Consider the following 14,165-nt stretch of genomic DNA (forward strand, 5'->3'; position numbering starts at 1 on the left):
GAATGTATGACCTAAAGCAACTTTAACCTCCCTTCACTATAATACTTGAATTTTTCTTCTTGTCATGTCAAGATGATTCAACAGCTCATATATAGCCAAAAAAATCAATTTTACCCTATTTGCATAAAATTAATTTTCCGATGAAAGAATTTTCAGGTTGTCATGTTGGAGATGTGAATTGTCCTCTCACGAGCAGAACAACGTAGTCATCGGTTTAATTGATATTAAGTTTAATAGAGTAGTTTAATAAATCAAGTGGTTGATCTGATAATTTTCAAACTTAACAAGGAAATCAATTTCAGTAATTTCTGATATCAATGAAGATTTAGATTGAATCATTGCAGATCTATAAGGCATCTCAGCCTACATCTAGTGAGTTACGATCTCTCTCTTCTTCTTTTTCCCTTGGGAAGTTTCAAATCTTAATCTCAACCTGCTTGGGTAAATAAGGGTTGGTCTTTGTAGTTGTTGAAGGAAACTTCAGTAATATTCTAGTGTATAAATTTATCTGTTGATGACTTGGTAACGCAGAAGCGCAATCCACAATTTGTTTATGAGAAATTGACGACCAATTCAAATTCTGGAGATGTATTCGTTTTCACAATAGATCCCATTCATTTTCAATTTAATGTGGGAAAGACTAAAGCTGTTGTATTTGCTGGACTCCGTAGTCAAAATCCAGGAGTCATCACTATTGCGAATGCAATTTTTGGTTCGGACCCACCAATCAATCCCGATGTTCTCACAAAAGCATTCTAGTTGACAAGAAAGTTGTGGATTACCTCTAATCACAATTCTGGTGGGATAGCAATTGAAAAGTTATTTCAAAATATAATTGATCTACAAATAGTTATGGTATGGTTCTGTTAACTGTTTGTGTCACATAAATAAGTAATTCTGACGACTGGTTTCCCTCTCTATTTTAGTGTGATGTATTATTGGATGAGGATATGTCATGGCTTATAACAACAAACCTAGTCTATTTTCACAAGAGGAGTCTAGGAAAGGTAGTGCGTACGCACGTACGCAGACCTTACCCCTACCTTGTGAAGGTAGAGAGGCTGTTTCCGATAGACCCTCGGCTCAAAGAAACAAGATATGTTATGGAATAAAAATAATTTTATTGTTTGTCGCTTTGGAACAAAGTACAAGTGGGGAAAAAACATGGCATAGTGCTTGTGAAATATAGGAAGGCTATTTTATTTATCAAAATCCACCTCTAGAGTTTATAATCACCTGATGGTATAAAAGCTTTTTATACAATCATGTCATTTCTAAAATACTACGAGCAGGAGCAGATCCTGTTTTAAGCTTCGAAATATCTAATAATTTGTAACTCATGTTTAGCGAGGCTGCAATCAAGGGGACAACAAATCTTTAGAAGCATTAGTTCCAGAAGAATACCACCTACAGCAAGAAACAACTTATTTATACCATTTTACAGGTACAATGAAGGGTGCAGCAATTTTTTATTTTTCAATTATCAACTTTGAAAATCCTTGAGCTGTAATCACTGACTTCGCAATACCACTAATCAAAATCCAGCATTTAGATGCAGAAAAAGAGAAACTCCACTCCATAATCTACCTTCTCTCTGTTTTGTTGGAAACAACAGTAAGTGACTTAGTGCAGCTTTACAGCTTGAGATAACATGGATAAAGTCATAACAACTATTGACAGTATGACATTAGGCTAATGTTTTTACATAGTAGTACTAATTTCTTTTTTTTTTTCTAAGAAAACGAATGGAGAACAAGAAACAACATGTTACACAAAGAACTTATTAAATCGGAGTAATATCAAAACTAAGATAAAAGGTAATAAAGGGAAAGTGAAAAAAGAAATGGCCTACCTCCTTTAAGATTCAAAAAACCGACACAAATGAAATATCTACCTCCCAAGTCCTACAAGCATTTTCACAATCCTCTCTGCAAGGAAATGCAGAAGAAACAGATTATGAGAGGATAAAAAGCGGGCACAAGACCAGTTTGGCCAAGATATAATTTATGAACCAGGCAGTGGCAGACGCAAGATTTTGCACAAGTAGTGTCGGACTATTGTCGCGATTTGTCTTGTAAGAGGGTTGGACCTGGGACTTTTGGTGGTTTTAAGGTTTTGTTTTCAGTCTAAAATTGATAGTTACATCATATTATTTTCAAGCAGTTTCAAGCTATTGTATGTATACTTATTATTTTTTTCATTTTTTTCTTTTCATGAAGCGGTGTCAGATGACACCCCTTAATAAAGAGTATCTCCGCTATTGGAATCAAGATCTTCAGTTTTCTTACGCTTGGCTGCAGGCTCATCAGTAACCTTAAGGGTGCTAAATGCACGTACTGCTTTGGTACCCAAAAGAGGCACATGCTTACCAGTAATCTTGCGACCTGCCCTGAGTTTTGGGCCCCAATGCTTTTCGGGATTAGGAAGGAAACGAGCAACCTTCTTAGCCTGTGCCTTGCTAAAGGATGCAACAGCCCGAGCAAAATTAGCCTGAAATGAACATGAAGCAACAAGTTCCAGATGTAAGACCAAAAGAGGACATATCAGCTGACGTGTTCCGAAGAATCTAAAGATACAGTGAACTAAAGAACAAAGTGAGCTACAACACAAGTAGACAAGTGTAAATAGGTGTACGCATATTTGTATGGCTATGGACATTGCTAAGTTTCTTAATGCATATGTTGTTATTTACCTGAATCCATTTGACCTCACTGATATGAATATATGACAGCAAGTTTGACATTAAAGAAATTCAAACTTAATTAGAATCATCATAACTTTGTAACGAGTTTGAAAGAATGAGGAAGCAATTCTTGTTAGTCGCACTCAGATGATGGCCTAACATTTGAATTCTTGTAATGCTGCACTCAGATGGTGGCCTAACATTTGAATTTTTGTAATGCCGCACTCAGATGATGGTCTAACATTTGAATTCTTGTTAGTGCCGCACTCAGATGATGGCCTAACAATTGAATTCTTGTAATGCCGCACTCAGATGATGGCCTAACATTTGAATTCTTGTTAATGTCGCACTCAAATGATGGCCTAACATTTGAATTCTTGTTAATGCCGCACTCACATGATGGCCTAACATTTGAATTCTAGTGAAACAGAAGTCATAGGAGACTTCAGTGAGTCAACAAACTTGACCAGAACAGTTGAAGAATGAGAATACAAAACTTGGTCTTTATTTTATGCTCCTAACTAGCTTTGGAATAGTATATATTTTACAAATTCAACAACCTAGGATACGAGACTTTCCTACTACAAAGCACAAAACAACAGTGGAAAAAAAGATAAAGCATAAGCGTTCTGGCACGGTAGCAGTAAATAGCTAGGGAAACAAAAGGCCAAAATTCACCTGCAGAACAGGTTCCTTAGCAAGAATCATACTTCCAGCCTGGTTAGATGGTTGAGCTTTCACAGGATGATTTTTGACCTGCACATCGAATTTTATTAATTCTTCCACTATAACATGGAGAACAAGCAAATGGTTGCCCATACAATTATCAGATTAGGCTCTACAAGAGAAACAATCTGACACAACTCAAATTACTATGCAGAAACTATAAGTTGCAATGAAGTGTTAGGAGTTACTTCTCCTTTATTGTTCAGGGCTACTTTTTCTTTTGTTTGTTATTTTCTCTTTTCTCCCTAATTTTTTTTTAACAAGTATTTCATTCATCAAGAGAAGAAACCAAACTCAAAGATGGTGCTTGGCATTACATAGTCTGGCAACCCTCTAAACAAAAACAAAAAGAAGGGTTCCCATCTCTACTTTTTTTTTTCTTTCCTATTTTTAAGGCAAGAAACAGAGCTGACGGAAACAAGCAAACAAGGTACAGTTACCCAGCAGCGCATGATATCCCAAATGGTATGCATAGGAGCATCTGTTTTCAATCCCAAAGGATTCACATGAGTCCCCGATATGCGATATCCAGCATTGATTACAGCAGAGCGAAAGATAATTGCTGAGGGAGAAGTGCATTTCAGTGTTGCGGAGATATTGTGCAAACTCAGAAACAGAGGAATATCAGGTAATTCCTGCAAAAAATCACACTTCACTATTTAAGAATCCAATAAGAAGTCAAGCAGATCAGAAGCTCCCCTCCCCCAAGATAACCATTGAAAGTGTTTCTCCATCAATATGGCCTGCTATAAACAAGTGGTCACCAGGAACCACTGCTTTCCTCAAAGATTTTGTACAATGAGCATAACAGCATAAAAAGTAATGTCGTCACTATAATCAGGGTATATATGAAAACAGAAAATAAAAGTTTAAAAAACAGAAGTGACGATCAATTATAGGCAAACCACACCTCTGAAATTGCTGTCAGCACAGCACAGATTCGATCATAAGCTGGATACTGTTCCTTCATTGATTTCACATCAGCAAGTATGGCAGCTACCCATTCTTGATCATGGATGGGCGCAGACCATATCGGTCCACCCATATTGAATTTTTTTCCACAATCACTGCACTCTTGAGGAACAGCTGGGCCAAATCCGGGGTGGTATCTGAGGCTGTTATCCTAAAGAAGCTGAATTCAATATAAATGAGAGTATCCACTAAAGTGTAAAAAAATATCTCATGAGGACTACTTATTAACAAATTCTATGTAGTATGAACAGAACCCATGATCTAAAGAAAAAAGGAGATGCCTTCTCCACTGCATGTGTAACTGTCTCGAGGTTTCCTACAACTTTCTCTCAACTAGCAGACGAACTATCATTCCGCCGAAGGAACCATTATTCTTAATCTTCACAATAGACCAAGAAACAAAGCAGGTAAGCAGTTTTAATTGTTTAAACAGTTCTAATATGTACAGCATTCTCTTTCCTATGATAGGACTTTCAAACAAGGTCAATTCATAAATCAAGTCAAGTACTATTCAAGTCCGTCAAAGGAAAAAAATAGGATTTTCATGATTCATCTACTTTGTTTGACGGTTTTGAATAATACTACTTAATTTGATTTATGAATTAACCTCTCTTTTCTCTTCAATTTCTCTCCATTCTTTCTCCTTTCACCCTTCTCCTCTTCTGCTAATACATCAAAAAGTAACAAGAGTTTAGGGGTGAGCAGACTGCAGGTTTTAGTTGGTCGTGATATGTATTCATTGAAACAAAATTTTAAGTAATGGATAGAAAAGATAATGACAGAAAATGCATCGAAGAATTATAGCAATTCTGCTTGTAAACTAACGCACTACAGAGAAATTTCCTTTCTGACCTACTAAAGCCAATGTCAGCACAATCAGCAGATGAATTTGAGCTAATAACTCATGGTAACAATGAACAATACCATGAAGTTTCAGGGATCTACATCTTTAGGAACTTCTTTCAACTATATCACCTATGTATCTAGGCCAATGTTTGAGTATGAGCTGCTCAGTCCAGCACAGGCAGTTGTACAAAGAAGATACAGCAGAGATTTGAATTGGATGCAAACCTTTGCGATAGTTCTTCCGACTGGCTGAAGATGGAAAGAATCACAACCAGTGCACTGATAGACATATGAGAGCTTCAGAGGAGTATTCTTCATAGCACTTGCTGAACTGTACACAATGAATTGAACTCTTTAAATACCCTGACAGAAACCTATGCAATATGGGCTAGCAGCTAAAGTATAATGGAGAAACTCGTACCTATAGATACGAACAAAAACACGTACATAGAAGTCCATCTGAACAGATAATACTGGAACAATATATCTTTTGTACCGATTTGCATGGCTCTGATGTGAAATTAGAAATAACAATGAAATAAAACTTAATCAGATGAATTGAAAATAATAATGGTACAAAATTGTTATTCACTTTTAAAAATAGAGAAACAAAAACGAGAATACTACTAATTAAGTACATGCTTAAGTGCCAGGTTTTTCCTCCCTGTTGGAGTAACTTCAATATCCTATATTGAAAAGATAATGATAAGGAATAGACACGAAAGCTTCCACAAAGCAAGTACCTCGATGCAGGCAAGAAGGATCCGCAAAGCCATTTCATGGCAATATTTCCCTCTCAAAGGATAGGAGCCATATCTAGTTGCACAAGTAAGATTTGTTCAATGATGAATAAAGTTAGATAATGCCAGAAGCAAGGAGAAATATGTTGGTTACTTGGAATAGCATACTTCTCCATTTCCCCCACATAGCACTGCCAAATCAGTAGCAGTACACATTAATATTCCCCCGTCTACAACTGATTGAACAGCAGAATCCAAGAACAGAGATGGTGATCCATAAGGATCAAGATCAACCTGCAATACAGTAAGCAGAAATATAAGAATGATAGTTCATTTGTGTAGATGAATTAGTCAAGCTTCTTTTTGAAGATATAACTAACTGGGAACTAGAAATTATCCTAAGTAATGTTGCTCATTACGGGCAACTACTAGATGCACCTCTACATAAAAGGTCATTTCCATTGAAGAATGTAAAAATTCAATAGCTTATGTTATAATCCTACCACATCAAATTCTTTGGGATGGGTAAGCATATAAACTCGAGCATCCGCAAGGTGGGACTCCAGCTTTGAGCATGCCACAGGACCATTGAATCTTATGTTTCTCCTGCAAGCTTCAACAGAGACTGCAAAGGGAAGAAACGTGACAATCTCAAATGGTGACAGAACACACCTTTATATTTGCAAAATCTGAACTCTTGATATCTCGTTTTATACATATATTAGTTTGTGGACAAGTTTAACAAGATCTATCATTTACTGACTACATAAGATGCTCTGAAAACTTTTTTCGCAAGATAAAGATCCTCTCATAAATAAATAAAATTTTAGGAATCCACTTTGTTCGACCCACCCAAGTTAACAAACCAGTACTTAGCATCAAATGAAGAAGTTCACACACATGTCTGACTACATAATAAGCATTTATTCTAATCAGATGCTCAGACTTAAGCTAAACCTTGTGAAACTATTCTACTGAAACATTCTTAATTCTCTTTGCTTTTTATGTATAACATTCTCCTATTTCTTTAATCCAACAGTGCCATAGCTTCTCTCCCTTTTCCTCATATTTTCTTTCCCTTGGTTAAGGAATGAGGGCAAGGTGCAACAAGACTTGCTAATTCGATGGAATCACCTTTATCATTGTCAAGGGCCACAACTTGACCAATTCCTTCTACTTCACGTGCATATCTTAAAGCCCTCAATCCAGAAGCTGAAAGAGCCTGTTAAATAAAATTGAAAAAACAAATCTTAATCATTGTAAATTTCTGCTTTTAAGTCTTACTGAAGACAGATTGAATAACCAGTAAGCCGTTAACAATCAACAGAAAGTGACCAAAAACCTCAAGAACTCGTGCTGGCTTCAGCTCTTCTCGATCTTTTTCCCGTAGATTTCTGGTCGGCGCCCCTGAGATGCTACATGGTTCATCCGAGGACATCTCTTCCAAGAGTTCATATCCATCATTGAATTTTCCATTATAGTGCACAGAATCAGCTGGAGGTTCCATTTCAGAAACTGATTCATCTGGTACTTTAGGGCCAGTCTTCACTCGTCTGTCCAACATTGATTCATGCTCCAGCTTGCGCTGTGATATAAAGGTCCTCAAAACAGCAATAGACATATCTCTATTATTCACCTGGTGTTAATAGATTTAAACTATCAGATCGTGATATCCCAAAGTGAAAAAGATGAGCTGCATTATGATGGCTACCACAATCCTTGAAGGTTCCAGCGTAAATTAAAAAGTAAAAAGGATACATACTCCTTAAGATGCAATTGTATATCAGTAAACACAAAAACAGAAAAGTAATTACATGCATTTTCTCTATTACCAAATAAATACCACAACTTATGTAATAGATTCACTTAATGCCCAAGGAGATGGCCGGGTTACTTAGGCATAGGAGTAACAACCTTGAAATCTCAGGTTCAAATCCTATTTACAACACTCATAACTTCAACACTAGTCCATTTGCTCCTTCATTGTTATTGGGTAGCTTTCTCCTATATCGGAGCTTGTGACAAGCTGACTGGTGGATTAGTCAAGGTGCAAACCATCCGGCCCAAATACCACAGCCATTAAAAGAAATCCAAAAACACTATCACAACTTAACCATGCTCTTGCTTCTGTACCACCAAAACCACACTTCCCATGTCGTGCCCTAAAAGAATGATTAAAATCTTTGTCCTCCGTTATTGATAAGAATTTACTTATAATAACGTTGCAAGTGAATGTAAATATTTTTAACAGTGACAATGTAGGGCAAACGATCATGTTCATCCTCAGTGTATTAAATACTCCGCCCTTGGTTCAGAAGAGTGTGCTTGAATGACCTTTTTGTGCATGTGGCCTCTATGTGAATTGACCTCTCTCTCCTGAAGAATGTGATGCCAGAGAGTCCATTGGAAAAATAGAAAGTCACCCTCTCTCCCAAATCTCTCACCATCTCATATGTTACACCACAAGAGCAGCTATTCAATGTCGTAGATGTTGCAACTTCTAGTGCCATACATTATATCTCTCACTTGAGACTTCTCAATATACAAAAAGTTTCTTATATGTTATAACCACTTTCAATAAGAAGTATACTTTCACAATCTCAATTGTCAAAACAGGTATGAGGTCAAAGGGCAGGTATTCATAGATAAGCGCCCATAAATCTTTTAATAATACCCATAACGAGATTGGAATGCCGTCCACCTAGTACAACAAAAGAAACAGAAGAAGCTATGCACAAGTAGGGGTGGCAGACGAGCGGGTCGAAAACAGGTTATGCAAAAAACGGATAAATTATCTGACCCGACTCATCTTTAACAATGATAAAAAATGGGTTAACCAGCGGATAATATGGATATCCATACTATCCATAGCTTCTTGAACATGATCACTTTTGGTAGAATTCCTAGTCTCCTAAACTTGAGGAACCCCAATTTGAGGCTTATAAACGTAAAAGCTAAACCCATTAGTTATCCATTTTCTAAATGGATAATATAGTTCTTATCCATATTTGACCTGTTTTAAAAGAGTTCATTATCCAACCCATTTTTAACTGGATAATATGGGTGGATAACTGTTTTCTTTTAACCATTTGCCACCACTACGCATAAGTAATGACCTCTTTGGCAAAACATCAAGCAACTATATGACATGATGATTGCAATAGTCACCTCGCCAGCTATAAGCTACTTACAAAGGTCACAAAAAATGCCCACAAATGTATTGTTGGTTCTCGGCTAGAGAAGACACAGCAGTGAGGATTTCCCTGAATCTCTAATGCTAACCTGGAAGGCTATAACCAAGAATAATTGCAGCTATAGACTAAACACAATGTCTTATTCTTGCAACAGAAAATCACAAAACAATTTAAAATAATTTAATTGCTTGGCTATTCTGCCAGTTTGAATCCCAGAGTGGTACTCAATGCCCGACCTCTTAATTTGATGAAAAGATTTGAACTTCAGCAATATCTTTCATCTTAACTCAAGCTCAAAGCAGTGGCGGATGAAGCATATCATCTACGGGTTCAACCAAAACAGTATTTTCCGCACGGATTATAGATACATATGTGAAAAATCATTAAATTTTTGAACCCATAATTTCTAAAGTGTAATGGGTTCATTGATAAAAACCTAAAGGTTGAACCCATCAAACTTAAATCGTACATCTGGCTCTGACTTAAAGGCAATGACAATTCAATGATCATGTCGTCAAATTGATAATGGGAAGAAATCACACAAGCACATCCTTTTTCTTGTGAAACCACAAATGTACTTATACTCCATCCGTTCCATAAACAATGACACATTTTTATATCTTAAAACACTTTGACATGACCTTCTCATTTTACCCGTAATGAGAAGCTTTTACATCCGCACAAAGGTTATGATATGTTTAAGACCACCAATTTTAAAAGTCTTCCTTTCTTTCTCTTAGCCGAGTCAATCTATGTAACATAAATTGAAACTGAGAAAGTGCTACTACAATAGCATCGGCTGATGCAAGTGTTAATCAGAGTATATGCCCAAACTTACTACCTTCCCTTTGACCTCCACATATATAGTTAAAAAAAAAATTTACACATACTCTTTCTATCCCAATTTATGTGAAGCACTTTCCTTTTTCTTTGTATGTGATACATTTCTTCATTTAGAAATAATTAACTTTAAACTCCGCATGTTACACTTAACGAGACTATTTATATTTATAACCACACATGTCTGTGACTTGTTTTAAACCACAATTTTCACAGTGATGAGACGGAGGAAGTACTTATTTTTACCAATTTCGCACCCCACAATAACAAATAAGTAATAGGTCCAGCTATTGTATTTTACGCATTTAAAATCTTGAATTAAAAGTTCTAAAAAAAGACCTGGGTTTTGTTGTAAAAGACTTGATTTTTGGAATGCATAAGAATCTCAGCTTCTCCTTCTTTGATGATGGTGTAATCATTGAGGTCAAAGGAAGTGTCTTTCTGCTGCTTCTCGTCATCCCCTGTTTTCTCCTTGTCCATTGATGGATTGGGATTTTTCTGTTTTAAAAAACTTGAAGGGAGAATCGGTATACGCAGGGCGAACAACTTACCTTCAAGAACCTTAAACCCCTACTTCCACTCTCACTCTATGAAGAAAAAGAGAAAATGTAGAAATGGTACCTTTTGTTTGGGTAAGTTCAACATGGTCCTTTAGTTCAAATTGAATATAAAAATTTCCATTTGAATTTTTTATTTTCTGATTGAAGAGGTGATAATCCAAATTCAATTGAAATAATCTCGGATTGGATTTGATTTTTTAAGTTCGATTTTGAATAAATCGGTTAGAATATTTCGGATTTTAATTTTGAAATTATAAGTTGAGTTGTTTCTTTTTGACAAAAATGAACATCGAAACAAAGTATTCATATTAAATTGCCTAACAAATTACTCATTTTCACCACAATCATCCAATAGAGTATTCAAGTAATAAAATTATTATCAACGAAATTATTCTATTTTTAGTAATTTGGAACACATCAATTTTTTATTTTAACTTTTTCTTTAATAATATTTTCAATATATCATTTCACATGATTAAAACTAAGCAATTTCGGTATGTCGTTATGAAATATTCCAGCAAATAATACTTTGAATGTCAATTAGAAAAGTAGCAGAATAAGAATATGTGTATGGTTTTCTCTCGTGAACGAGTTGAATTAAGAGTAGGAATTTTAGTTTATTAGGAAGTTGTACAGTAAAGGTTAAGTAGCTGAAGATATATCTTATTATTATTTGATATTAAGAGTAATACAAACTTTAGAGGAGAAACTCCGCCTTCTATCTAAAAAAAACTCTATTGCAATCCCCCCCTCCCCCTCCCCCTCCCCGAAGCTCTCTAAACACCTGTTGCATGTCTACATCAGACACGGAGATGGAGATGGAGATGGAGATGTCCACAATTTCCCCAAAACCTCCAGATATTGAATCTTACCCAGCATGGTAATCTTCTACATACGTTCAAAAATAAACTACTAGTAGGGGAAGAAGGGATTGACATTGAAATAAACCCAGCCCCGTTCGCGCTAGATAGCGCACCAAACAAGGCAATAGCAAATACCCAGGAGACTGGGTTGACTTGACTATCAGAGAAAAAAAGGTTGCGCTTCCCAAGGAGGATCTAAATTGCATATACCAACCATAAAAGTTTTCAATAATTATCAAACTACAAGGCAAAACAATTTTCCATCAAATAATAAAAATGAAAGTCCAAGAACCGTGCAAAGTGAATCAAATCTTTTCCCTAATTGATTTAGGAGCAGATTATTTTGTTGCAAAATTCCAAAAACATGAAAGCATGACATCTGCCCTACAAAATGGACCATGGTTTATATTTGGCCACTTTCTATCATACCAAAGATGGAAATCAAATTTTGTTGCAACGGAAGCCAAACAGACACTGACAGTAGTATAGCTCCGTCTCCCACACATACCAACTGAATTTTATGATGAAATTATACTACAAAAAATTGGAAATTCAATAGGAAGACTAATGAGAATTGATGCATGCACATCGGCTATCCCGATAGGACGTTATGCTAGACTATGTGTTGAATTGCCATTGCATCAACAGGTTGCACAAATTATTCTCATCACGGACTACAAACAACAAATAGTATACGAACGTCTTGACAAGGTATTTGCCAATGAATAGTGGATCCAGTTTTATTCAAATGCATCAATTATTTATTTACTTAAAACTCACTCGGACCATAATAATTGTTAGTCAATCTCATTCCTAAACAAAGTCATCAATACCTAAAGCCTTTCCGTCTTGAACCAATTTGGTATGGTCACCCTAACTTCCATAATATAGTAGCAAGTAGCTGGTCAAATAACTCTTTCACCAGTGCCACCCCAATCTTTAGAGACAAAGTTCTAGCCTAGAAAAAAAAAGTATTCGGTGACATCTTCAGAAACAAAAAACATATCCTTGCTAGGTTCGAGGGCATTCAACTATCTCCCTCGTATCCCACTAGTTCTTACCTCCAACAATTGGGAATCTCCCTAAAACTCGATTACAATAATATTCTAAAACTCGAAGAAGACTACTGGAAACTACGGTCTAGAATTTATTGATTAAATGACGGAGACGCTAACACAAAATTCTTTCAAATTATAGCTACCAACAGGAAAAGAAAAAAAAATCTTCTAATTTAAGGATGATAACAACTCTTGGATAGATGACCCAACCATTTTGGATCATAGTTATCACTATTTCAAGAATGCTTTTACTACATCCCATAACAATTCGAACTGGAATAGCACTGAAAATGGACCTAAAAGTTTTAATCATATTGACCTCTCCTCTCTAGACAACCCCATCACTACTGCTGAAATTACTAAGGTATGCTTTTCTTTTAAACCTTATAAAGCGCATGTACCTGACGGCATGCGCCCTTTCTTCTTTCAAAAATACTGGGATACTGTGGGGCAATTAGTGATTCATTTATGTCAAGAAGCATTCAAAAATGGATCCCAAATGATATCAATGATATCTTTCTTTGCCTAATCCCAAAAATCCCTAATGCTAATAATCTAAAAAAAATTAGACCCATAGGTGTATCTAACACTATATACAAGATTATTATCACGCCCCGAACTTGGGGAGCGCGACCGGCGCTCAACTGAGATATCTCAGTCAAGCAAGCCTACTTGATGCCTCCTACCCGAATTAACCTATGAATCAAGTGAAGGTGCATACCATTCATTGAACAATGAGAGGATTTCATAAATAACACGAATTTCATTGTCATTAGTTACTTCATTTATAATTCACAAAATACATTATATATTCATAGTTTAGAAGTGGAAACATGTGATATATCTACAACATTTCTAGTTTAATTTTTAAAATCACGATACAACCACACTATGTCTATGGAGCCTCTATCTGATACAAAAGAGTATTGTGATGGTGCCGGCAACAGGGCCCCGACTTTACCTCAAAACAATATATATAAGAGACAAAAGATACAAGACCCCGATATGAAGTGGGGCTCACCAAGTCAGCTGAGAAGAGGGTATACGCTATCACTGATCGATGTCGCCTGCTGAGGAACCACCTGCATCCATTAAAGATGCAGCGCCCCTGACAAAAGGGGTGTTAGTACATGTAGAATAATATTAGTATGTAAGACTAAACACCCTCTCAATGAATCGAGTAACAGTACAAGGAAACATGGAATCAATGAGAGCCTCAAACAATATTAGAGCATCAAGTTAAGAGAACAATAATTTTTCAAGTAAACATCGATATTTTTAAATTGGGGGATCTTTAGTACCGATACACCACCGTGCTTTTAGCATGGAGTCCGATCTCGGTCCGATCAGCTAAGTCATCTCACCCCGAGACATCCAATCACAATACCACCACATGTGCGGCATGGCGTTCGATCTCGGCCCGATTGGCTAAGCCGTCTCACCACAATGTCGTGTGGGTCTACATCACATTCCGGTAGCAATCATCTCATCCCAATTAAGGGAAAAAATCTCAACACATTAACCCAATCCCAATTAAGGGGAATAGTTATCCCTCAATCACTCATATACCGACATGTGTAGTTTTTGGGTTAAGTTATTTCAACCTACCCTTCCTCGGTGACTAACGACACTCCCAAAACATTTATTATATAAAGGAATTACGGCCCATTTCATAATCTTTGA

The 14,165-nt window shown here is 36.3% G+C and overlaps 1 protein-coding gene across 4 annotated transcripts; it reads right to left on the minus strand.

Moving 5' to 3' along the window:
• Positions 1 to 1,176: 1,176 nt before the first annotated feature.
• Positions 1,177 to 10,704, minus strand: LOC107831243 (tRNA (guanine(26)-N(2))-dimethyltransferase 1). 4 transcript variants are annotated; one of them, XM_016658994.2, is made up of 14 exons: positions 10,341 to 10,704; positions 7,310 to 7,603; positions 7,102 to 7,189; positions 6,471 to 6,592; positions 6,122 to 6,261; positions 5,971 to 6,043; positions 5,649 to 5,737; positions 5,453 to 5,558; positions 4,320 to 4,532; positions 3,850 to 4,044; positions 3,362 to 3,439; positions 2,370 to 2,490; positions 1,853 to 1,928; positions 1,177 to 1,407 (listed from the first exon to the last, which is right to left on the minus strand). In XM_016658994.2, exons 1-13 carry the CDS (start codon positions 10,479 to 10,481, stop codon positions 1,891 to 1,893), a joined length of 1,698 nt encoding a protein of 565 aa, XP_016514480.2. In that variant the 5' UTR covers positions 10,482 to 10,704; the 3' UTR covers positions 1,177 to 1,407; positions 1,853 to 1,890. The 4 variants fall into 4 exon arrangements, with proteins under 4 accessions (XP_016514480.2, XP_016514482.2, XP_016514479.2 ...); XM_016658996.2 differs by having other exon boundaries at positions 1,177 to 1,352; positions 10,341 to 10,635; XM_016658993.2 differs by having other exon boundaries at positions 1,177 to 1,594; positions 10,341 to 10,635.
• Positions 10,705 to 14,165: the final 3,461 nt, after the last annotated feature.

The sequence above is a fragment of the Nicotiana tabacum genome, chromosome 22 (assembly GCF_000715075.1).
Source record: "Nicotiana tabacum cultivar K326 chromosome 22, ASM71507v2, whole genome shotgun sequence".
In the NCBI taxonomy this organism is placed as follows: Eukaryota; Viridiplantae; Streptophyta; class Magnoliopsida; order Solanales; family Solanaceae; genus Nicotiana; species Nicotiana tabacum.

Coding starts and splice junctions, on each gene's coding strand:
- LOC107831243 (XM_016658994.2), bottom strand. CDS start 10,481: ATGGACAAGGAGAAAACAGGGGATGACGAGAAGCAGCAGAAAGACACT. Junction 6,593..7,101: donor GGCCCTTGACAATGATAAAG/GTGATTCCATCG, acceptor TTCCCTTTGCAG/TCTCTGTTGAAGCTTGCAGG. Junction 5,738..5,970: donor TCCTTCTTGCCTGCATCGAG/GTACTTGCTTTG, acceptor ATTTCACATCAG/AGCCATGCAAATCGGTACAA.